This window comes from Microtus ochrogaster, unplaced genomic scaffold, assembly GCF_000317375.1.
Source record: "Microtus ochrogaster isolate Prairie Vole_2 unplaced genomic scaffold, MicOch1.0 UNK58, whole genome shotgun sequence".
In the NCBI taxonomy this organism is placed as follows: Eukaryota; Metazoa; Chordata; class Mammalia; order Rodentia; family Cricetidae; genus Microtus; species Microtus ochrogaster.
The window spans coordinates 1,088,163-1,113,218 of record NW_004949156.1 but is presented as its reverse complement, the minus strand read 5'-3'; the positions used below and the strand labels follow the sequence as shown (position 1 = coordinate 1,113,218).

The 25,056-nt window shown below is 37.0% G+C and overlaps 1 protein-coding gene across 1 annotated transcript in view; it reads right to left on the bottom strand.

Annotated features, from left to right (window-relative positions):
* The window catches only part of Dmd (dystrophin), a 1,456,297-nt gene that overhangs the window by 359,287 nt on the left and 1,071,954 nt on the right, over positions 1 to 25,056 (bottom strand). Inside the window, exons 45-46 of the mRNA XM_026777353.1 lie at positions 1,060 to 1,180; positions 162 to 430 (exon numbers count right to left, since the gene is read on the bottom strand). Of these exons, the coding sequence (XP_026633154.1) occupies positions 162 to 430; positions 1,060 to 1,180 (390 nt within the window). The remainder of the gene's footprint in view (positions 1 to 161; positions 431 to 1,059; positions 1,181 to 25,056) is intronic.

Sequence of the window (25,056 nt, the reverse complement as noted above, 5' to 3'; positions counted from 1 at the left end):
GAGGCGGTGGCGGGGAAGAGACAGAAATCTTTAATAAATAAATAAATAAATAAAATAAAAAATAAATTAATTAATTAAAATAAAAAAATAATAATAAAGAAGATTCTGTATAAACTTAAGTGAGTACTTTTGGGGTGGTCTCTCAAAGCAAAACACAGTACCTTGACTTTTTCAAGGTGATCTTGGAGAGAGTCAATGAGGAGATCCCCAACTGGCTGCCAGGATCCCTTGAGCACCTCAGCTTGACGCAGCTTGAGGTCCAGCTCATCTTCAGCTTCCTGAAGTTCCTGCAGTCTCTCAAGAGCCTCGTCTATTTTCCTCTGCCAGTCAGCTGAGTGTATGTTCAACTTGTCCCATTCGGTGTTGACCTCTTCAGCCTGTTTCCGTAGGAGCCGTGTGACATTCTGGGCTCTCTCTTCAGGCGGAAGCTCTAAATTGGCAATATGACAAGGTTTCAGGCCACATCCATTTTTGTTAAAAAAGAAAAAACATTGTTGAAAAGGTCAGACTAGAACAAAGGAAGGGAATGTAGATTAACAAGAGGCCAACTCCCTGATTAATGGCTCTTTTACACTTTGGCATAAATTTTGATACAGTCTAGCACAGCTAAACTGTCTGTCTTCCTTAGTAAATCTGTTCTACTTTTCTGTCAGTCAGATAAATCAAGATTCATTTAAGCTTTTGGAGAGAAAGATGTTCGCACATGCCGAAGAGCTCTAATTTATTTCCGCCAGGCTCTTAAACTGGAAATTAGCTTGTAGTCTTTGTAACAATAGAATTCCTTTCCACGGATAAGCTCCTTTGTTTACTATCTTCTAAATATTCAAATGGCTGATCACGGATTACTTGATTTATGTCTGAGAAAACAGGTTTATGCACTGTGCCTTATGATTCCTTGCTCTTTTTTTTTGAAACCTACATTTAATTTGAATTGATTTAACTCAATTGTTTAACTCAGAAGTATGAGAGCCTTCCAGGCTCTGGCAGCAAGCATGGATGGGCGGCTCTGTCAACCCTGATCCTTTATCAATATGTTATTACAGTTCCACATTCAATTACCTCTGGGCTCCTGGTAGAGCTTCTCTAGTCCTTCCAAAGGCTGCTCTGTCAGAAATATTCTCACAGTCTCCAGAGTACTCATGATTACAGGTTCTTTAGTTTTCAATTCCCTCTTGAAGGCCTGCGAAATGAGATGAAAAGAAATGTTTGTTTGGCTTCTGGAATGCTCCTCAAAATTAATCCTGGGTGCTCAGAACTTGTTTACATAATTCCCCAGTCAATTTCTCTCTCTTTTATTTATAAACCGACAGTCATAAAATATAAGAAAGGCTACCTGGGTCTCAATGTTAATGAGGAAGCCACTGTGTTCGCAAAACTTTTCTGGGGAGAAGTGGAGAGCTTTCTAGACAGGTTTTGTGTTATCGTTAATATTAGTACACTTTGCTTCTATAACCACACTCTCAGATCTAAAGATAAAACCACAAGGTATATAATCCAAAATCTAACCCTTGCTAAGGAAGATTTAAATATTCTCAAAATAATCACATCTAGTACACAGTGGAAAGCATTCACTGCTAGGCGGGGGGTATTAAGACTGTTTTGAAGTATACAACACATTCAACTAATAACAATTCTGTCCAAATGTTTGATGGTGTGTAAACTAGTGCAGTAAAATCATGCTATTGAAAATTATATTTTTGAAAAACTATCAATTACACTTTATATTGTGACTCTTCTGAGAAGACCAGAAATATTTGGAACTATTATGGATGCAGGGATTGTGAATACCTGTCTATAAATGAACAGACCTAGAATAGATATCTTCAAACCATTTGGTTCACCAGTCGGGCTGGTTGACAATTTCAATCTCCAATCTATATTTTCTATTATGGGGATTAAGAGGAGACGAAATGATTAAGTTTTGTTTTCAAGAACTTATTGGACCAAAATACGAAATAAAAATGTGGGAGTGGGGTTGTAGCCACTGTCTATCACAGGGAGCAAACATGCCCAAAGATGAACTAGAAGGTGTTTCAGGTTGAATCCTAGCTCTGGGACAGCCCTAAACAAATCAACACACCAAAACCAAAGAATGAAAGAATAAAAGAAACATTCTACATGTGGAGGAAAAACTCTAAAGTCTTACATAATCTAGTGAGGCATGGTGTGATAGTAGAATAAATTAGTATTCAAAAATATAAAATATAGTTACTGACCCAGATTTTATTATATCATGGGTGACCATGTTAATAAAAGATATTAAGTATCACATAAGTGATAATATATCTTATTAATAATACTGATAAGAATTATTCCTCTGACCTAGGCTTAATTATGTACCATTTTCAACTCTATCTTATTTTTAGCAATGCTGTTAAGTGGTCTTAAGTCATCTTATACCACTGGAAAAACATAGTGGTGTTTTCCTTCAAATTTTGTACATAGCACTCTGATACAACAGTACCTCCGAACTGTATTTTACCATATTTGTTGGTAAAAATCTTAGTGGTGCTCACCATTTAAAATAACTCTGAGTTTGATATTTTATACAATAATCGATCTGTCAAGGTTATTTACAATCCAGAAGAGACAGGCAAGGTGTCTGAATAAAAATAATGGACTATTTGGATTCAGTCTGCAGATGGAAAAGCAATTTCTATATTGTAGACTATTCTAGTGTCCTTGAAATCACACTGGGAAAATGATTATTTACTTTACTTACACAGAAGTCCAGCTTTACCTATAATATTTCATTTGATTTCTGAGTATGTGTGTTTGTGCATCTTCCCATATGCATACACACACACACACACACACACACACACACACACACAAACACACGTTTTTGTACCTGTATATGTATGCGTAGATTCTGCTTGCAGGGCTGTATTTTTTATTATAAACCAACATTCACAAGTACAAGCAAATTATCTCTCTATTTGTCTGTATACATGGAGCAAACCGTGATACTGGCTTTGCTAAGTATAAAGAAAAGTGGCTCCCTATAGCAAACTTGTAAGTCTGAGTAGTTACACTATAGACCAGAAACAAAAAGTTTTGAGTAAATTGGTGCCTCTACTTAGTAAATTGCAGTATGCCATGAATAGTTAAACATAAGAATCAGTTAAATAGGACCTGGGAAAGATATCTAGGAGAATTTAAGTACATAGAGTTCTAAAGCATAAACACGGGTTAGGGAAGAAGTATTAGAGGACCTTTAAAGAAGAAAAATATGCATGTACAGAGACATGTGGCAAACACCATATCAGATGCATAACCATCTCCAAACAGGCTTTCCCGTCTAGAAAATTAGGACTAAAGAAAGACTTATTGGAGTTTAAGTAAGGCACTCTCATTATACTGAAATACAGTGCAGTTTTAAAGAAGATTTTGGACATCAGACTCTTGAAAAGTTTACTCACTATTTGTAAGTAATTAGGAGCCTTTGTAAAAATTTAGGAAGGGCAGTGACATGGGTACATGTGTGTTTAGGAAGGGTAGAAGTGATTTGAGAGAGGAAATGGGAAAAAAGGTGAGGGAAGGAAAGGGACGAAGATAAATTTTGAACGGAGAAGTGAGGGCTTAACAGAACAATAGAGACATGTGAAAAAGTTTCGAGGAACCTAAATTTTTTTTACAACACATAAGTCAGTGTACAAATATAAGTATGTTGTTTAAATAAAAATTTCGCATCTGTGCTGACATTAATCTCTTCAAGAGTCAAAGACAACCAAACAAAATGCGTATCATTAGTCCTAAAAAGCCATCTTTTGCCTTGCTGGTCAGGGCTGCCTAAGAAAATCTTGTAACATCACAAGCTATTGCTTGTGATAGTTAAGTTCCTATTATTAAGGACTCTGAACACTTCACACCTAGGACACAACAGCCCTACTGCTGGCACTGACTTGCAAACCTCTTCCCTGAGAATTAACTTTCCTGATACTAGAAGATTTCCAGGCTTATAAAGGAGGGGGATGTATACAGTCCTACCAAGCTATGATGTTTGTGAACCACAAAAAAAGACCAGAATGGCATGATAACCCTAGAGGTGTAACAGTGCCGCATACAACTTGGTGGTAACTAGCAGTACTGTTCTTGAACTCAAGACCAACTCAGGAAGAGGGAAATCTTGCCTTGAGAAGGAAATTAAAACCATTGTATGCAGAGGCTGCTATATATTTTTATTTTTCGAGACAGGGTTTCTCTGCATAGCCCGGTTTGTCCCAGAATTCACTCTGTAGACCAGGCTGGCCTTGAACTAAGAAATCTGCCTGTCTCAGCCTCCCATGCAACTTATACTTTATCATAGTCAGGCATGCATAAGGGAGTAACTCATTGTTCATAGAGTTTTGGGCAGTCATGGGGCAGTCTTAAAATATGTTTCCTACAGATAAGACAGGGGAGGGGGCTCCTCTGCAAAGCAGGCGATGGAGAAGGGGAAAAGTAGAATATGAAAGAAAACTAACTGGAGGCAGCTGAAAGAAGACTTTCTTGAAAGAATGTGAGAATGCCACCCAGAGCCAGAGTAGGAAGAGAGAAAGAGACATGGTAGTTAAGTACAGCTGTGTGAAGGATTTATACTGAGTCGATGAGCGAATTCTGGGTACAATTTAACTAAGTGTAAGGAAATAAACTTTCCTGGATTACTCTACGCACCTCTAATAGTTTTAGCCTGCTGAGAACTTTGCCATCCCATGCAAATTAGATGTGTACCATCTGTCTGATTAATTTTTCAATTTTCTCTGATCTAGGAAGGACAAATGGTTAAGGCCTTATTTGGTAGACTGCTAGACTAAATTTCCAGTTGTCAGAGAAAAAAAAAACAACTCTAGTGGGCTATAAGCAAAATATATAAAGCCCAGGGTCTGGAAATATTTCTAGATTGTAAAAATTGAGGCATGTGGGGCATTGAGATAACGCCTTGAAAATCAGTTAGATTCAGGCTTATTATGTTTCCAAGGAGATGTATTTGGAGTGGAGGACAGCTGGCTCCATCTGTATAATCTTTGGTCTCTTGCCTGTACAGCAACAAAGTACTCACATGGAAAGATTTTTATCAACATTTACCCTGTTGCCCTAGGGCATGTCATTAGGAAAGAAAGAAGAGGTAAGACTATTTATTGTAAGGCAATTAAAAAAAATCTGTCTTGGATCCAGAATACCTCATGTGTATATTCAAGATAAAATTAATACAGCCTAAAATTATAATCCTACTATAATGAGGGTGGGCATTCTGTATATGGGACATCATGGAGACATAGAATTCTTTCTGGCAGTAAAAAAAAAATAAAGTCTGTAGGAGAAAATTATCTAAACATCATTTTCTCATTCAGCTAATACATGTTCAATGCCTACATGTCAGTATTTAATGACATAAAGAAAAGTGGAATGTTATGAGAGACCAAATATGAGGAGGTTAAAAGCATTTACGAGAATTTGAAGAAGGTTATTCATAGAGGCAAAGACAGATTTGCAATAACTAGTACTCACTTGACTGGTTGAGAGACTGAGACAGACATTTAGTCAAGGAAAGAGCAGAAAAGGAAATAGTTATAGCTAGTGGAAATTACATGAACAATATATTTTGACCTAAAGCAAAAAACCAAGGAGGACAGAACAGTAAGTCAGAAATTTTAAGGAGCAGAAGGAAAAGACGCACTTTTAAAAGAACAGTGACTTGAATATGAAAGACTAAAGGTAGTAATAAGCTAACTATATATTGTATCACACAGATTGTTTTCAAGAGGTTGAACTTTTAATGTTGTTTCTATATGTTCTTTTGTTGTCTGTCTTTTGAGACAGAGTTGCATTATGTAGCCCAGGCTGATTTTGAATCCTTGATCCCCCTGCCTCAGACTTTTGAGCTTCTGAATCGAGGGCTGCGAGTACCAGCATGCAACAAGATGCTGGACAAGCGTGTAAACTTAAAACAAGGACTACACCAGGAAATTCAGACAAACTCTGGAAAACCAGGATAATCACAGGAACAGAAATAAATATGATATAAATAACTAGGCACAATACAGATCTGGATAGAACAAGCTGGAGATAATTGTTGTAGCAACATCTGTAAAATAAGGATTTAGATTAAAGGTCACAACAAACTGAAAAAAAAATCTAAAATATGTGATAGTGAAATTCCACTGTTGAAAGCAGAGAGAAAATAATTCAAGGCTAACAGTGGTCATCCATTATGAGAGACCACTGGCTTGCCATTTGAGTTGTAGCTAAGGGCTTAGTTATACCACAGATACAAAATTTCATTTCTTAAATGTGAATCACTGAGAATTAAGATGAATCGAAAGGAAAGACAAAGGAATTCTGTATGACAAAGAAATAAGCACTGCTAGTTTCACACCATTTCTTGAAATTAAAGAAAGTGGCTAGAAAACAGGATTGATTGTTTCTATAATCACAATGTAAGAAGACATAGACTAAATACAAAATTGATATAAGAGAAATGTGTGAAAGGAAAGATGCTGCTGCTAGATAATAAGAGGCCAAACAAACTGATAATGCTTTATATTATGTAGACAAACTTTAAGTTGTAGTGCTATTGAAAACATTGATACATGACTACTCTTCCATTTGTCTATGTAATAAAGGTTGAGCATTAATTGTTGGTGGCATACCATTGTTCTAGCATGGATATCAGTAGTCCTTGTATCACTGAATCAAAGAGAACTAGGTGAAGAAATTGGTCAACATTTTTAGACATCAGTAAAAATGCAAATAAAAACAACTCTGAGATACTCTCTTATACATGTCAGAATGGTTAAGATAAAAAAAAATACTGATGATAGCATATATTGGAGAAAATGTGGAGTAAGGGGCACACTCCTCCACTGCAGGGGAGAGTGCAAACTTATATGACCAATTTGGAAAAGAATATGGGGATTTCTCAGAAAATTAGGAATCAATCTACCCGAAGGCACAGCACTACCACTCTTGGACATATACCCAAAGAACACTCAGTCACACCACAAGGACACTTACTCAACTATCTTCATAGCGGCATTATTCATAATAGCAAGAACCTGGAAACAACATAGATGCCCCTCAATGGATGAATGGATCAAGAAAATGTTGTTCATTTACACAATGGAGTGTTACTCAGCTGTTAAATACGATGACATCATAAAATTTGCAGACAAATAGATGGAACTAGAAAAAAACTACCTGAGTGAGAAAAGACTAAGAAAAACAAACATGGTACATACTCACTCATACATGGATACTAGGTGTAAAACAAAGGATAACTGGACCACAATGAACGCCTCCAGAGAAGCCAGATAAGGAGGACCTTAAGAGGGATACATGGATATCACCCTTGGAAGGGGAAATAGATGAGATATTCTAGGTAAACTGGGGGCAGGAGCAGTAAAGGGGAGGGAATGGGGGATAAATGCATAAGAGAATGGGATGTTTGAATTGGGGAGGGATAGAGTGGGAGAGCAATGAGGCAGTCATTATGGGACTAATGAGAACCTTGTTGCTAGGGAAATTCTCAGGAATCCACAAGGATGAGCACAACAATATAAGGTTTGATTGAAGAAGACTCTCTGAAAAATCTCCAATGGAAACAGATGGCCCAGATGATTCAACTTTTCAGAGCACCTCTGTTGCAGATTCCTCTGAGTTCTACAACCAGACAGCTTCAAAGCTGCTGACTGAGATGATGCAGCCTCAAGGAATACTCCAGTCAGGACTTGACCATAATCCTGAATATTCTTTGGGTCCCCATAAGAGTATCAGCACCAGAAATCAGCAAAAAGTAGCCTAGAAACTGCCCACATTTCCAAAATAATGGATTATGGATGTATGTCTTTGTTTAGAGTATTGGTTACAGGTTGTTATAGATAATGGTCAGCCAAAAAGCTAAACAAAGGAGATTAGATTCAAAGGTCTTGTTTTGAAAATAAAAAATGGAAAGTGCTGAGGGATAAAGGTTTTATACCCTGTAAAGATTTGTCACTTTTATTGGTTTAATAAAATGGTGTTTGTCTAGTAGTCAGGCAGGAACGTGACTAGACTAGGAGAATTCTGGAAAGAGGAAAGGCATAGTCTGTAGCCACCATCCAGAGGCAGAGGAATTAAGATGAGAATGCCTCATGGATAGAAGGTATTAAGCCACGTAACAAACATAGACAAAAATTATGGGCTAATTTAAGTTGTAAGAGCTAATTAATAATAAGCCTGGGCTAATAGGACAAACAGTTTATAATTAATATAAGCCTCTGTGTGTTTCTTTGGGACTAAATGACTGTGGGAGCAGGCAGGACAGAAACCTCCATTTACAAATGGTGCCAAAGGTGGGGCATTTGTAAATAAAGTAAGCATTAATGAATATAAAGGGTCAGGTAAATTATGATAAAATAAGAGTGGATAGCTTTAATACCTCATTTACATATTTCACATAAGTTAAAAAATCAGCTAAGAAAATTACCTCTAAATCACACTGAGAGCAAATGAACTTAGAAGGCAGTCAAATATATTCCATCCAACAGATAAAAAATGTACATTATTCTCCAAAGTTCATAGAACTGTCTCTAAAATAAAACTACTTTTATGGCCACAAAGAAGGTTTTAATAAAATATAATAATTTAAATAATTTCTTGTATTTTACCAGATCATAGTATAATAAAACAAAATCAAGAGCAAGAAATGTACAGAAAAAACACAGACACTTGGCAAATGTTAGACATTTGTACACTTGTACAGACACTTGTACATTTGTTAGTGTTTACTGAAGAAAAAAATTAAGGAGGAATTTCAATATTTCCTAGAATCACATGGAAGTAAAAGCACATCTTCCTGTTAAGTATTTCCAGAAGGAAAGTTTCTATGAATGATTACACTTTAAAAAAAATTCAGGGGCCTAAAATAAATAATTGAGTGACATTCCTTGAGCTTTTAGGGAAAAAAAACAAAAAGAAAAAAAGAGAAAGAAATACACTAGATAGCAAACTAATTCCACAAGACCAAAAACCTTAAAGAGGACAATAACAATGAAAGTGAAAGAGAAAAAAATCTCCTAGCAAATAAATGAGCAATTCTGCCAAAATTTTAAAGAATATAGAAATTGGAAATTAGGTAGAAATTCCCATTACCAAATTCTAACAATATTAAAGACAAAATTAAAGAAGAGCTAACATCAATCCTTCTCAAACTGTTTCTTAAACTAGGAAGGTAAAGAAAACTATTGAACTCATTCAATGAAACCAGAATTACAGCAATACTAAGTGTGAATAGGAATAAAAGAGCAAAACTATAGATCAATTCCCTAGTGAGCACAGATTAAAAGATTCTCAATATCATTCATTAAAACTGAATTCAAGAATGCATTCATATTATACCTGGACATGAGGTCAATGGAATAAAATACCCAAATATCTCTCAATGTAGCTTGAGCCATTTGATTTATGTCAAAGGCAACAAACATACATATTGAAGACAAATCGGCCCTTTAAAAATGTACTGCTGGGAAAATGGATATTCACAAGTAGAAGAATGAAAATAGCCCAGTATCTCTCAAGTGACAGAAAAAGCAACTACGAATGGATCAAATAACTATCAGATGTGAAAATGAAATAGTTTTGGGAAAAATAGGGAACACATTTCAAGATACAGACATAAGTTGCAATGGGCCTGTATAAGATTGAGTCTGTTAACAGTTAATCATGGTTCAGGGAGGACACTGATTAAACTCAGTGAGTCACAAAACAGTATATATATATACTTTGTGTTTGTGTGCATGTGTGTGTGTGTGTGCATGTGCACAACAGGGACTTGTAGGAAAAGGAAAAGGGAAGGGATGAGAAAGGAGGGAGCAAAATTAGAGGTGGCGAGCATGAGTAAAAGAAAGTCTACTATATATGTAGGAAATTGACAAACAGATTTAATAAAAGGTATATTAAAAAGATAGAGTCACAGGCAAGAAATTTATATTAAAAAGGATGCGTTTTGCTCATGAAATAATGCCAAGAATTGACAAATAAGATTACATGCAATACAAAAGTTTCTGTCATACAAAAGAAACAAGCAAGTGAAAAGACATCCTCTATCAAGTAGAAAAATGTCCATTAGCAATACATATGACAGAGAATTCACATCCAGAATAAACATGGAACTAAATACCAAACAAGAGAAAATAAAACAACTCACTAAAGAAAGGCACTAGTAAAATGAGCAGACGATTCTCAAAAGATGAAACACAAATGACCAATATCTATACAATAACCTTCTCAACTTTGTTAGCCACCAGAGAAGTTAAAATAAAAATGAGCCCAAGGTGATGTCCCCAGTTAGTTCCTTGGGCAGCTGGGGATAGGCAACCTGAAATGACCCTATCCTATAACAATACTGACGAATATCTTGCATATCAAGATAGAACCTTCATCTGGTGATGGATGGAGATAGAGACAAAGAACCACACTGGAGCACTGGACTGAGCTCCCAAGGTCCCCATGAGGAGCGGAAGGAGGGAGAAGATGATCAAGGAAGTCAGGACCACGAGGGGTGCACCCACCCACTGAGACAGTGGGGCTGATCTATTGGGAGCTCACCAAGGCCAGCTGGACTGTGACTGAAAAAGCATGGGATAAAACCGGATTCTCTGAACATGGTGAGCAATGAGGGCTGATGAGAAGCCAAGGACAATGGCATGGGGTTTTGACCCTACTTCATGTTCTGGCTTTGTGGGAGCCTAGCCAGTTTGGTTGTTCACCTTCCTAGACATGGATGGGGAGGACCTTGGACTTTCCACAGGGCAGGGAACCCTGACTGCTCTTTGGACTGGAGAGGGAGGGGGAGAGGAGTGGGGGGAGGGGAAGAAGGGTGGGAGGAGGGGGAGGGAAATGGGAGGCTGAAACTTTTTTTCCTTTTCTCAATAAAATAAAAAAATGAGATTGATCTTAACTTCACTAAAAATGATAATCATTAAGAAAGCAAATAAAAATAAATGCTAGTGAAGATGTGGATAAGAGGGAATATATATTCTAGTGGTAGTACTATAAACAATTCCAGCTGCCATAGATATTAATATAGAAGTTTCACATTAAAAAAGAGTGGGTGAGAACAGTGTAAGAACTAGAAGAGGACATCTGCTGTAGCATAGCCCTTTCTAAAAAAAAAATGGCACAATATTGGGGCAGGGCTGGAAGAATTGTTGGACCTGGGAACAGATAAGGGGAAGAGAGGGTAGAAATGACCAAAATATTTTATATGGATTTCTAAAAAAAATGATAAAATACTTTTATTTGAACATAGATCTACCATGTGGAGTATTGAAAGAAAATGGCCCCCAAAGGGGATTAAGAGGTGTGGCCTTATTAAAGAAAGTATGTCACTGTTGGAGGGGGCTTTGAATTTTCCTATGCTCAAACTATTCCCAGTGTCACAGTCTACTTTGCCTTGCCTTTTGATCAAGATGTAGCCAGCACCTTGTCATAACTGCATACTGCCAAGTCCTGTCATGATGGTAATGGAGTAAATCTCTGAAACTGTAAATCTCCCCTTCAATTAAATGTTTTCCTTTATAAGAGTTGCCATGGTCATGTTGTCTCTTCACATCAAGAGAAACCCTAACTAAGACAAAGTCCCAGAAATATCATTTAACTCAGGTACAATACTCCTGGATATATATGCAGGAACATATCACAGAGATACTTGAACACACTTGGTCACTGCTGTATTATGCACAGTAGCCAACATGTATAATAAGTCTAGCTCTCCATTAACAGTTTTTTATCCCCCGATAAAGAAAATGGGGTAATATACCAAATGGCATTTTATTTGACTAGGCAGAAAAATGACTGAAATATCTGCAAGAAAGTAAGTAGAACTGGAGATTATGACATTAACTAAAATGAATCAGATTCAGAAAAAACATCACTTGCTTTCTTTCCTATGTGGACTCTAGATTTAAAACTCTATTCATATACATATACATATTTTCTTAGTTACTTTTCTATTGTTGTGATAAAATAACATGATCACGTCAACTTATAAAAGAAACCATTTAATTTGGCCTACAGTTTCAAAGGAATAGATTCCATAATGGCAGGGTGTAGGAACATCTGAGAGGTCATATCTTCATCCACAACAATGAGGGAAAGAGAGAGATGAGAGAGGATCAAGACAGGGAATCTCAGAAAGTCTTTTGAAGCCTGAAAGCCTGTACTCAGTGACACACTCTTCCAACAAGGCCATATGGCCTAATCCTTCCCAAATAGTTCCACTAGCTGGGGGCCAAGCACTCAAACATATTAGCCTATGAGTGGATCCTCATTCAAACACCAAATACATACATACATATATAGATATGTGTATATGTGTATCTATGTACATGCACATGTAGAATATGAAAGTACAAATGGGATATCAAGAATGTAGGAAAAGGTCTAAAAATAAAGAAGGGTGTGCAAGAGAATGTATATACACACATACACAAAACATATATTTGTATGTATGTTTATATATATCACAAAAGAAGAAAAGAAACTTTTGGAGGATGGAGACAAACAAGAGAAGAAATATAGAGGGGGAGGGCAATTCAAAGCAAAAGCAAAATAAAATATACAATGATATATATGTATAAATATGAAAAATTTCAACACCTAATATCTATTCATAAACCAATGGTTTTTAAAATAATATAATAAAATAAGAATATTCACTGTCAAGATCCTTGATTTTTTGATACTGTATCTCTTTTATTTCAATGAGTGAAGTTTGAGAAACTATATTCTCATATATAACACTGATTTTCTCCTATAAATTATAGTTGATACTTCTAGATTAGGTAAGTTGGTTCATTAATATGTTGATGTGAAAAGACTTTAGACACCTACATAGACTACATCCTTGCCATATTTAGATGTCAGCATTATGTGTTAAGATAATTCTCAAATCTCTTAAACAGATGAGATCATTTCCTTTAAATACATTTTCTTTCCCACTCCTTCCCTTTTTACTTATCTATGAGAGTCATGCCCAAGGTCTCAAACAGTGATGTGGAAGAATCAGGGTCAATCACTAACGTTTTAGGGCATTTCCATGAAATTAAGATATTATTTGACCATGCAAATAAGAAAATATTAGGCTTCCTAAATTAACCTTTCCCCCTTTAGTTTCCTAGTTTTACAAAATAAATGGCAACTAAGCTTGTTCCTACAATGACATGGGAGTATTAAATTTCAAAGTATCAACTTCTCTTTTGAAGGTTAAGTTATTTGATTGACAGTGCTTATATATTACAAGTAATTGGTGACTATTGGCTTATTCAATAATTCAAAAAAATTTATTTTTTAAACGTGCTTCATATAAGGCAGGGAAAATGTCAGGAATTTATTTTTTCCTTGAATAATCAATAATTTAGCTAAGTTGGTATAATTAGGACATCTTTTATATAATAAATGCTTTACCAATGTAAATTAAGGTACAGTTAGGCAAATGTTTACCTAAGGCCATGTTAGGTATTTTAAATTCAAATGTCACAAGTCTTAAGGTAGACTAAAAACCTGAACTACTTTTGTATTCCTCAGAATTTGAGGGTAAGCCCTATTGCAGAAGAAACCACACATGTTTGTAGTGAGACAAGGAGAAATCAAGTTGGTACTGACAAGGTGTTTTTCTCTTGTTGGTTAACTTTCATAGAACTGGAGGGTACTTAGTTGGATGCTGGAGGGAAAAGTCATCACTACTCTTACCTAAAGGTGGACACTGAACCACAACATTGGCCACTGTGGCAAGATACGCTATTGTACAGTGTTGTTACAATTGTGACACAACTGGTATAGGGGTAACCAACTAACTGTTTTTTACTGATTAGATTTAAGGCTTGCATTACAGGAGGAAACTCAGGATTAATATTGTAAATCTAGACAAAAAGCTATGGTTGGGGAGCTCAAGGACTCTAAGGGATAATCTACTATTATCATTCTGTCAAAGGGACACAATAACAAACTGCCCTTTTTTATTCAGCTCTAGATTTTTCTCTGTTCTCCTCCCTGCCTCTCCCAACTGCCCTTTAAGTTTGTATTTCTGTACCTACAGATGACTACAGTTCTCAGACTTTATTAGAGAAGTCTTTTTCTTTTATACAGTGGGTGGTGGTTAAGTCAGAAATTTATGACTGGTCACAGTGCAGAGAACAAGTATCAGCACAATGCCCAGCTGAAAATGGGGCATCTACATCATCTCACACAAAGGCACAAGGGCCAAAGCCGAAGAGCGGATAGACTGTAAGAGCCAGAATTCATGGAGAACTAGATTGAAACAGTTTCTTCTAGACATAATAAGTTTTCTGTGCTCATGAGCTCACAGTATATCTCTATTTGCCTGCACAATATTTATACAAGATAAAACCAGTCAAAATTATAACATGGAAGGGGAAGGAGTTTATAAACCCCCACCTTTAAGAAGCTATGGACAACTGATGAATTCTGGAGGAGGGAGAGTCAATTTTAAGGCTGTGGTTCTAGTAGGGACAATACTTCACTGGATAGTCCTACAGCTGGGGCTATATGGGCAACACAAATTGGATTCAGCAGGTGATTAAGAAAGAAGATGTGTAGTTGACATGGGTAGAAAGGTATGAGCAGATCTGAGAGGACTTAGGGAGGGTGAACATCATACATTGTATGAAATTCTCAATGAATTAGTAAAATATTTTGAATAATTCATACATGCATTTCTGTTGTTTTTCAGTGTCTGTGAAGCTAAATTTTAGCTACATTTTTATTGAAGTATCAATGTCTTATTTGTGTTTTTCAGAATGTAATCTGATGGCTTGACTGTACATAATCTCCTACTCTGCAGAACATGGCTGAACCATCTTATAATGCAGTATAGTTCTAAGTAGCAGGGGCCCCAGAGTACAAGTCTGACTAGGGCCAGAGCTCTCCACAGCTAACTAATAAAGGTCACTAAATCCTCCAGAGACTTCCTTTCGTTATTCATGATGTGTCAAATTTGCTAACTACATTTTCCAGTTCTCAAATTGTTATACTCGACATGACACAGACTGATAAAGTTATAGGTTTTATTTGCCACATCCTCAATAAATATTGCTAAATTAAAAAGAGGCCATCCAATCATAAAAATAAAAGAACAATAGTGTGTGTGTGTGTGTGTGTGTGTGTGTGTGTGTTTGATTTAGATAGAAAATTAACAGACCTGCAGGCAAAAGTCTCATCTTATGAGTCATTAGAGAAATAAAAATAATGCTGTGAATTGGAAACAAGACAGATCTTATTCTGAGCTTGCTCATATGTTCAAGATCCAAAGTTCTCTGCAATTTTTTAGGAACTGAATGTAATTTCCTATAAAGGTTGCCCTATTAAACACTGCTTTCTTCAATTCCTTTCCTTCTTTTCTTTCTTCCTTCACTCCTTTTCAGGTTTGAAAGTGTCTTCTACGTAGTCATGGCTGGCCTGCCGTAACAGTTGTAGTACTTTTCCTTCTTGTTGCTCCTGAGTACTAGGATTAGAGGTATGTGCTGCCATGGTTGGCAAACTTAGTGGTTTCATAAAGGAGATGCTTATTCTCAAACATTCCAAGGGCTCTTTGTTTGAACCACTGTTTTGGGCATTTTCCTCTACTTTATACCACTAGATGAATAAGAGAATATAAGAACGACTATTAATATTTGGAGTGATTTCATGGTAGTTACACACATTGAACAAATGCTCTGGCAGTCTGAATGAGATGTGCCCCCCTCCCCACACCACAAACCTTGGGAATTTGATGTTTCGTCTCAGGTTGGTGGCTGCTTGGGGAGAGTAAGGAAATGGGTCCTTTCTGGAGGAGTATGTCAAGAGAGTGGTGGCAGCAGTGGTGGTGGTGATGGTGATAACTCTTTAATGTTTCAAAAGACTTGCACCATTTAGAGTGAGATCTCCCTCTGCTTCTTGTTTGTAGTTTAAGATGGGAGCTCGCAGCTGCTGCTCCATGCAACTGCTGTCTCCTAGCTCCACTCTGCCATCATGGGTCCTAACCTTCTAAAACTGTTAGTCTAAACCAAATTCTTTCTTCTAGAAATTGCCTTGATCATAGTATTTTATTACAGCAATAGAAAAGTAATTAATATAAATGGCTGTAGAACAGACATATGCATGGGTATTAAGATGGTCTTATCTGTAATTTCATCAGCATTTACTAGTTTGGGCATCATATACTGTAGTTCTAGTTCTCATACTATTACTTTTATTTTTACCTTGTGGGCATGCCTCTTGTATTGATTGTGTTTAAGAGTTGCTGAACACATTCTGCCATCTTCACCAACTTTCTCACTTAAAAGGCCAATACATTGAGTTTCAAATGCATAGGAAATAGTTAATCAAATGGTGACTTATGGATGATCAGTTCTCAAGTAGTTCAAAACCACGACCTTGGAAAGTGGAAAGGGTCCAGTAACGTGGCACATGACAGGATGATATCAAGAATATAAAAAAATTTATACATGTTCATAAAATAAAGATAAAGAAAAAAGAACAAAATCAGGAACACTGAATCTTCCCTTATTGCTCATGTGAGCCAACTGATATTTTAAAAGTTATGAAAACAGGCTTGTGGGCTGTAAAAGGTCATTGTAATCATTTTTAACTATGATAAGAATGCTTAACATGAGTCCTACCCTTTAACAAGAATTTAAGAGCAAGCAGCAGTAGTGTTAAATATAGAAATTGTGTTGCATAATATCAATTCACTCATTTTTTTTGTAACTTAAATTTTATCCAATGAGTAACAAGTCCCCTAACATCTGTCAACTATGTTCTGCTCTCTGATTCTTTGAGTATGGCAATGCAGTCATCACTAAACAGTGAAAAGAGCTGCGTCTTAGTTTTACTCCACTACTGAATGAAATTGAAGTGAAACAATCCTAGGATCTCATACACCTTGCTATTGTTTCAGAAAGCCAATAATATGAACAACTGAATTCATTTTGAAAGGTGTCTAAAGTATTGAAGCAACATTAAAAGTAAATTGATGCATTTGTAAGAGAGGTCAATTTTTTAAATTTTGCTTATGAGAAACCATTTCTGAGTATTTATTGGGAAATGTTTTCTTTGCCCCACAAACACCTTGCTCAGATTTATTTTCATGGGAGCCTTTTAAAACAAGAGTTGTGTTCTCTGAAATGAAGAGCATGGAAGAGAATCAAGGTTGGACTACTCACGGGTCTTTGATGCTACCGAGGAATGGATTATTGCCCACACAGCATCTTGAACAGCTGTTTGAATTCAATCTTCAGTCTGGGCTATTTCCAAAAACCACTGGGGAAGTTACTTCCCACTGACAACAGAGTTGTTAAGTTCTGAGCTGACCTTGAGAAATCACTGGGGAAAATCCAATCTGCTCCTATAGCCATTTAGAGAATTCAGTTTTAAGTCATTGAGCCTAAACTCTGAATTCTGGTATTAACAGTAAATAAATGCACTATTAGAAAACCTTAGTACAAATCTTGTGATTCAACCAAAATTTGAGACTGTCAAATGTAAGAAGAGGAGAAATTTTGAATCATACTGCTTGTCCTGACTCTTAACAAAATGTAGGAATGGAATACCTGATTTGCTTCAGCCAGACACCTTCCACCATGCGCATTTCCTAGTTCCTTTCCCCTCCAAAAGTGGCACTACCTGTCTGCTGTTCGTTCAAGATATAGGGCTCTGAGATTTCCTTGAGAGTTTTGCACACACTCCATGCCACATCTAACATATATTTTATCAGGTCACCTATTAGAATAAATCTTAGATGAAATAACATTTCAGCAGATCTATCATTTATCTTCCGGCCCAGGTCATCATCATGTGTTTTCTAGATGACTTTATCACCCTTTTCCTCCTGTCAGTTATCCATAGCAGCCGAATAACTTCACAACAGTGAGTGATGTCTTATGATACATAGCACAGAATCCTTCTGTAAACTCTGATCTGCAAAACTATTTGTCATTTGGCCCTTGTCTCACTATATAACCAGCATAGCTTCATTCTTCTGTTTCCTACAATAAATACTATGCACCTTACTTTCCCATGAACACTCCATGAACACAGAACTTTTTGTTCTGTGAGCCTTCTGAAACTGCTGCTCACTCCTTTAGAATTATCTCTGCCTTCTCCAATTTTTGCTCACTAACTCAGATATTTATTAAAACATTACCTCATCCTCTTTCTCTACTCCTAGTTGATTTGTAGCATTTATTAATACTTGATATTATTTTATATATTAATTTATTGGCTTACTGTTTATGTGGATGGGATCAGGGACTCATGATTCGCTTTTGTATCCCTGACCTCTGAAGAATGGGAGACTCTCAATAAGGAGTTACTGAAAGAATCATTGAATTCTTACATGGTTAGTTATGATGATAAGATTTTTTTCCATGATATTTTTTGGGAATAAATGAACACAGCAAAAGCCTGGAGGTTCATTTGTAATTAAATGATCTGTGTAAAAGTGTTTTGAAAAGATAAAATGCCATAAAAATATTATACTTAAGAGAATTTGCCAAGATATCAAAATAATTTGACAAAGTAGGAAAAAGATGGCTGGTGAAATGAATTTGTAAATTGTTCACATTTCATCGTCTTATAATCTTTAAAGAAAAGCAGCAGTTCCTAGATGGCTGCATTCTTACATTTTGATGATATAGCTAGTTTGAAGAAGATTTCCTCAAAAGCCTAGAAATGCAATTCTAAAAATAAATGTGAAGTTTCTACTATTCAGCAACTCCATGTATGACTGCATAGAATATCACATTTATACAAAGCTTCTTCTAATAGTAATAAAGAATAGATAAAATGATACCTAACTCCTGCAATGTATCTACCAAGACAGCTTTAGAGCAGACCTAACTAAAAAAAATCTAACTTTGTAGGAGAATAAAAGTATTTAGAACTCCAAGAGGCCAGATTCTTGAATGCTGGAATGAACATTCCAAAAGACATTTTCTATTTCTGTAGAAAGAAACCACAGAGAACTCATCCAACTAATACACTAAAATGAAGCTAAACTAAGTAGGCCAGCATTGACAATAAAATGAACCAAAATGAATGTAAAATCTACAATGTGATTTGGGGATAATTTTATTGAACTTATAATCCTTTGCCTCACTTTGTGGTGACATCTGAATAAATCTACCATGTATAATATATGACCTGACAAATGAACAAGTAAACTACTTTATTCAAGTCTTTTCATTTGTCAACAACATCCCGGCAATAACGGCTTTCTGTCCACCGTTTTAATAATGTATGTATTGATTACTTCCATCTAAATTGTAACCAGAAAAATCTCAGAAAGCTTTGAAGATGTCCTTAATGGTCCCTAGGGAAGGGCTTATACAGATCTTTAAATTGAACGATGAAAACCTGACAGCAAACAATTTCATTAGCGAAAGTGCAAATAAAAGTCATTACCTACAGTATTCATACAATCAAGATCTAATCTCCATTTGGATCCGGGATGCAAAGATAGGAATTAAATAAGCTCCTGGTTTATTGCAGTGCTCTGAATATTCCCCATTATGATTTCCTTTAAGACTCTCTCTAGGTTAATCACAGAAGTCGACGAGTAATAAATATCACTTTAGTGGCTGCTCAAGCAAAACAAAGGGAGTCAGTTTTAAAAATATATCTGGAGCAGAATAATACACGCTAATTGAAAACAAGTCACTCTAGTGAGACAATTAATTAATAGCTGTAAAATAGCCAGGGTAATATATTCCAAAGATGTAAAAACTGGTCAGTTTGTGGTGGCTAAGGCACATTTGAGTTTTAATTATTTATAACACTTCACCACATATGGGGCATGACTTTATTAGTTAGACTTCAGAGCAGTTCACTTGGAGTTGTTATGCTGCCCATCTGGTTTGGGGAGCACAGATCTACTCTCATGGGTAAGAAAACTACTTTGCAAAGTGAAACAGCAGTTCCCAACAACTTACATGAACTATCTTGGCTTTTTACCTGCTGTAAAATCATAGAGCTCTTCACCACAGCAACCAAGAGTGATTTTCTTATGAAATTGTATCATTAGTTTAAAGATAACCAAAAGTATAAACTCACCAATTTTAAACATCCTTAGATAAAATAACAATAAGATGAACTATATATTTGATTATAGTTTTAACTTTTAATATTTTAATGAGATACAGGTTTTATACGGGCTAGTTTTTTATTTAATCAACCTTACAGGAACTTGAGTCATTTGGTAAGAGGGAACGTCAGTAGAGAAAATGCTTCCACAGGACTGGCCTGTAAACAAACAAGTAATGCATGTTCTTAATTGATGGTTGATATGGAAATGTCCAGGTCACTTTGGATTGTGCCACTTTTAGGTTGGCGGCCCTGGGTGATGTAAGAAAGTAGGTTGAGTAAGCCAGGAGGAGCAAGCCAGTCAGTGTTACTCCTCCATGGCCTCTACACCAGTTGCTCTTTCAGGTTCCTGACCTGGCTTCCCTGGATGATGGACTACAAACTAAAATAAAACCTATTCCTCTTCAAGCTCCTTTTGGTCATCATGTTTTATTTCAGCAATAGAAATCCTGACTAGGAGAGGTTTCCCAAGACAAGGTTGTTTATTCTCTCTGCATCCATTCAATATAGAACTTGAAATTCTAAATAGTGCAAAAGGGTAACTAAAGGACACCAAGGGGATACATATTAGAAAGGAAGAATTCAATATATCATTATTTGCAGACGATATGATAGTATGCATAAGTGACCCACAAAATTCTACTGGGAACTACCGCTAATAAAGACCTCCAGTAAAGCGACTGGATACAAAACTAACTGAACCAACAAGTAGGCTCCTATGGACAAATGATAAAAGTGCAGAGAAAGAAATCAAGGAAACAGCACCCTGCACAATAGCCTCAAATTATATGAACTATGCATGTGTAACTTTAACCAAGCTAGTGAAAGGCCTATATTACAAGAACTTCAAGTCATTGATGAAAGAAATTGTAGAAGATATCAGATTATGAAACTATCTCCCATGCTCATGGATAGGCGGTATTAACATAGCAAGAATGGCCATCTTACCAAATCCAATCTATAGATTCAACACAATCCCTACTAAAATCCCAACACAATTCTTATAGACCTTGAAAGAACAATGCTCAACTTCATATGAAAAAACAAAAATACCCTCAGGATAGATAAAACAATCCTGTACAATAAAAAAAACTTACTAAGGTATCATATCATCCTCCTTGATTTCAAGTTCTACTACAGAGCTATAGAAAGATAACCTGCATGGTATTGGCATAAAAGAAGACAGGTGGATCAATGGACTCAAAGACACAGAAGTAAATCCACTCAACTATGTACACCTAATTTTCAACAAAGAAGCCAAAATTATACAATGAAAAAAAAGAAAGAATTTTCAAAACTGGTTCTGGTTTAACTGGATGTCAACACGTAGAAGAATGCAAACAGAGCCATATCTATCAAACTGCATAAAACTCAAGTCCTAGTGGATTAAAGACCTCAGCATAAATCCAGATACACTTAACTGGATAGAAGAGAAAGTGGGAACTATGAATGCATTGGCACAAGAGACAACTTTCTGAACTGAATACCAGCAATAGAGACACTAAGATCAAGAATTAATAAATGGAGCATAATGAAACTGCAAAGCTTCTGTAAGGCAAAGGATACCTTCAGCAAAGTGAAAAGGTCAGTCTACAGAATGAGAAAAATCTTCACCAACCCCACATATAAGAAAGGAATAATTTATAAAATATATAAAGAACTCAAAACCCTAGGTATCAAAAATCTAAATAATCTAATTAAAAATGTTATAGAGATCTAACCAGAGAATTCTCACAAGAAGAATCTCAAATGACCACAAAACACTGAAAGAAATGTTCAACATCCTTAGCCATCAGGGAAACATGAATCAAAATGACTCAGAATCCATTTTATCCATCAGAATGGCTAAGATCAAAAACACTGATGATAGCTTATGCTGGAAAGGATGTGGAGTAAGGGAAACATCCATTGCTGGTGGGAGTACAAACTTGTACAACTACTCTGAAAATCAGTATAGTGGTTTCTCAGAAAATTGGCAATCAATCTACCTCAAGACTCATCAATACTACTATAGGGCATATACACAAAGGATATACACTCATACTAAAAGGACATTTGTTCAACCTTGCTCATAGCAGCATTATTTGTAAGAGCCAGAACCTGGAAACAACAGAGGTGCCCCTCAGCTGAAGAATGGATAAAGAAAATGTGGTATATTTACATAATGGAGTACTATTCAGTGATAAAAATCAATGACATCTTGAAATTTGCAGCGAAATGGATGGAACTAGAAAAAAACATCTCGAGTGAGGTAAGCCAGACAGAGAAAGACAAACATGGTATGCGCTCACTCATAAGTGGATATTAGACATGAAGAAAAAGATACTCACCCTACAGCCCACAACCTCAAAGAAGACAGGAAACAAGGAGAACCCTAAGAAAACAAGGATCCTCCCTTGGAAGGGGAAGTAGCTAAGCTCTCCTTAGTAAATTGAGAACATGGGGGAAGGGATGCAGGGAGGGAGAAGGGGAGTGGGAGAGGATAAGGGGAACAGGGATGAGAACTTGAGGGATTGGGAAAGTTGACGTGGGTGAAGGACAGAGGGGGAGAACAAGGAAAAAGATACCTTGAAAGAGGGTATCTTATGGGGTTAGCAAGAAACCAGGCACTAGGGAAATTCTCAGGAACCCACAAGCATGACCTCAGTTAAGAATCTAAGCAATAGTGGAGAGGTTACATTAACTGCCCTTCTCCTGAAATCAAATTGATTACTATCTTTTTTTTTTTTTTTTGGTTTTTCGAGACAGGGTTTCTCTGTGGCTTTGGAGCCTGTCCTGGAACTAGCTCTGTAGACCAGGCTGGTCTCGAACTCACAGAGATCCGCCTGCCTCTGCCTCCCGAGTGCTGGGATTAAAGGCGTGCGCCACCATCGCCCGGCTCTTGATTACTATCTTAATTGTCATCACAGAAGCTTCATCTTGTAACTGATGGTCCAGCCAGCAAGAAGGAGGAGTGATATTATGAACATAGGGACCAAGACCACAATGGGAAAAACCAACATAAACAGTTGACCCAAGCAAGTGGGAGATCACTGACTTGGGACTGACAGCTGAGGAACCTGCTTAAGACCAAACTAGTCCCTCTGAATGAGGGTGACAATTGTGTGGTGTGGGCAGTTTGTGAGGCCATTAGCAATAGAACCAGTATTTATCCCTAGTGCATGAACTGGCTCTTTGGAGCCCATTCCCTGTTGAGGGACACCTTGCTCAGCCTAGATACAGGGGATAGAGCCTTGGTCCTGCCTCAGGTGATGTGACAGACTCTGTTGACCCCCCATGGGAGGTCTCATTTTCTCTGAGGAGTGGATGGGGGTGGGGTAGGGGGAAGATGGGTAGAGCAGAAGGACAGGAGGGAGAGGAAACTGGGGTTGGTATGTAAAATATGATTTTTTAAAAAAAAACTAAAACCACAACAACAAACACTCAAAAATGCACAAGTGACAAAAGTATACATGGCTGGCCACAATGTGGAGGAAGGGGACCACTTCTTCACTGCTGGTGGGAGTGTCAACTTGTACAGTTACTCAGCCACTTTGGAACTCAATATGGCAGTTTCTCAGAAAATTGGGAACTATCTGTCTCAAGATCCATCTATATCACTCTTGAGCATGTACTCACAGGATGTTAAAACATACCACAAGAACTCTTGCAAAACTATGTTTATAGCAGCTTTATTCATAATACCTAGAACCTGGAAACAACATCCCCTAAACAGAATGGTGGATAAAGAAAATGTGGTACATTGACACCCTGGATTATTATTCAGATGTTAAAAACAATGACATCACGGAATTTCCATGAAAATGGATGGAATTAGAAAAAAAACCATCTCAAGTAAGGTTACCCACACTCAGAAAGACAAACATGTTATGCACTTACTTCTAAGTGGATATTTGCTGTAAAGTAATGGATAATTATGATGCAATCCACAGTGCCAAAGAGGATGGTTCAAGCGGGAGTGCTTGGATCTCACTGGGAAGGATAAATAGAATAAATTTTGTGGGTAGACTTGGGGTATGTGAAGATGGGAACGATGATCAGATAAGTGGATGTGGGGAGAGGGTACTGAAAAAGACAACTGGAAAGGGGGGCATTTTGGTGTGAGGTAGAAACCTAGTTTCCAAGGGAAACTTCCAAAAATCTACAAGGAAGACTCCACGTAAGACTCCTAACAATAGGTGATATGTAGCTCAAACTGGCTATCTCCTCTGACCAGGAAAGACTTCCAGTGAAGGAACTGGGACACCAACTCAGGTACATCATCTTTAACCTACAGTCTGTCCTGCATATGCAATGCGATAGGACTGGTGGCTAGTCTAGTTGATATCAGAGAGGTTTCATTCAAGAACTGATGAGAACAGATGCAGAGACCCAGAGTCAAGTATTAGGCAGAGCTCAGGGAATCTGTGAAGGGGGGGAGGGAGGAGGAATTGTAGGAACCAGAGGGTTCAAGGACATCACAAAAAAAATCCACAGAATCAACTAACCTGGGCTCAAGGTCTCACAGAGACTGAACTGAAAACCAGGAAGCCTGGATGGGATTTACATAGGCCCCATGCATATATGTGATGGTTGTGTAGCTTAGTTGTCTTGTGGAACTCTTAACAATGGGAACAGGAGCTGACTCTGAAGTTTTTGCTGGCCTCTGGGACCCTTATCCTCATACTGGATTGACTTGTTCAGCCTTAATACATGCTTAGTATTACTGTAACTCCATATGCCATGTTTTGTTGATATACATGTGTGGCCTACCCTTATAAGAATAGAAACAGAGAAGTAGTGAATGTGGACAGAGGTGAGGTGGGGGAGAGAGGCTGGAGGGAGAGAAGGGAGGGGAAACTGCAGATGGGATCTGGAAAAGAGAAGGAAAGAAAGAAAAGAAGGAAGGAAAAAAGGAAGGAAAAAAGGAAGGAAGGAAGGAAGGAAGGAAGGAAGGAAGGAAGGAAGGAAGGAAGGAAG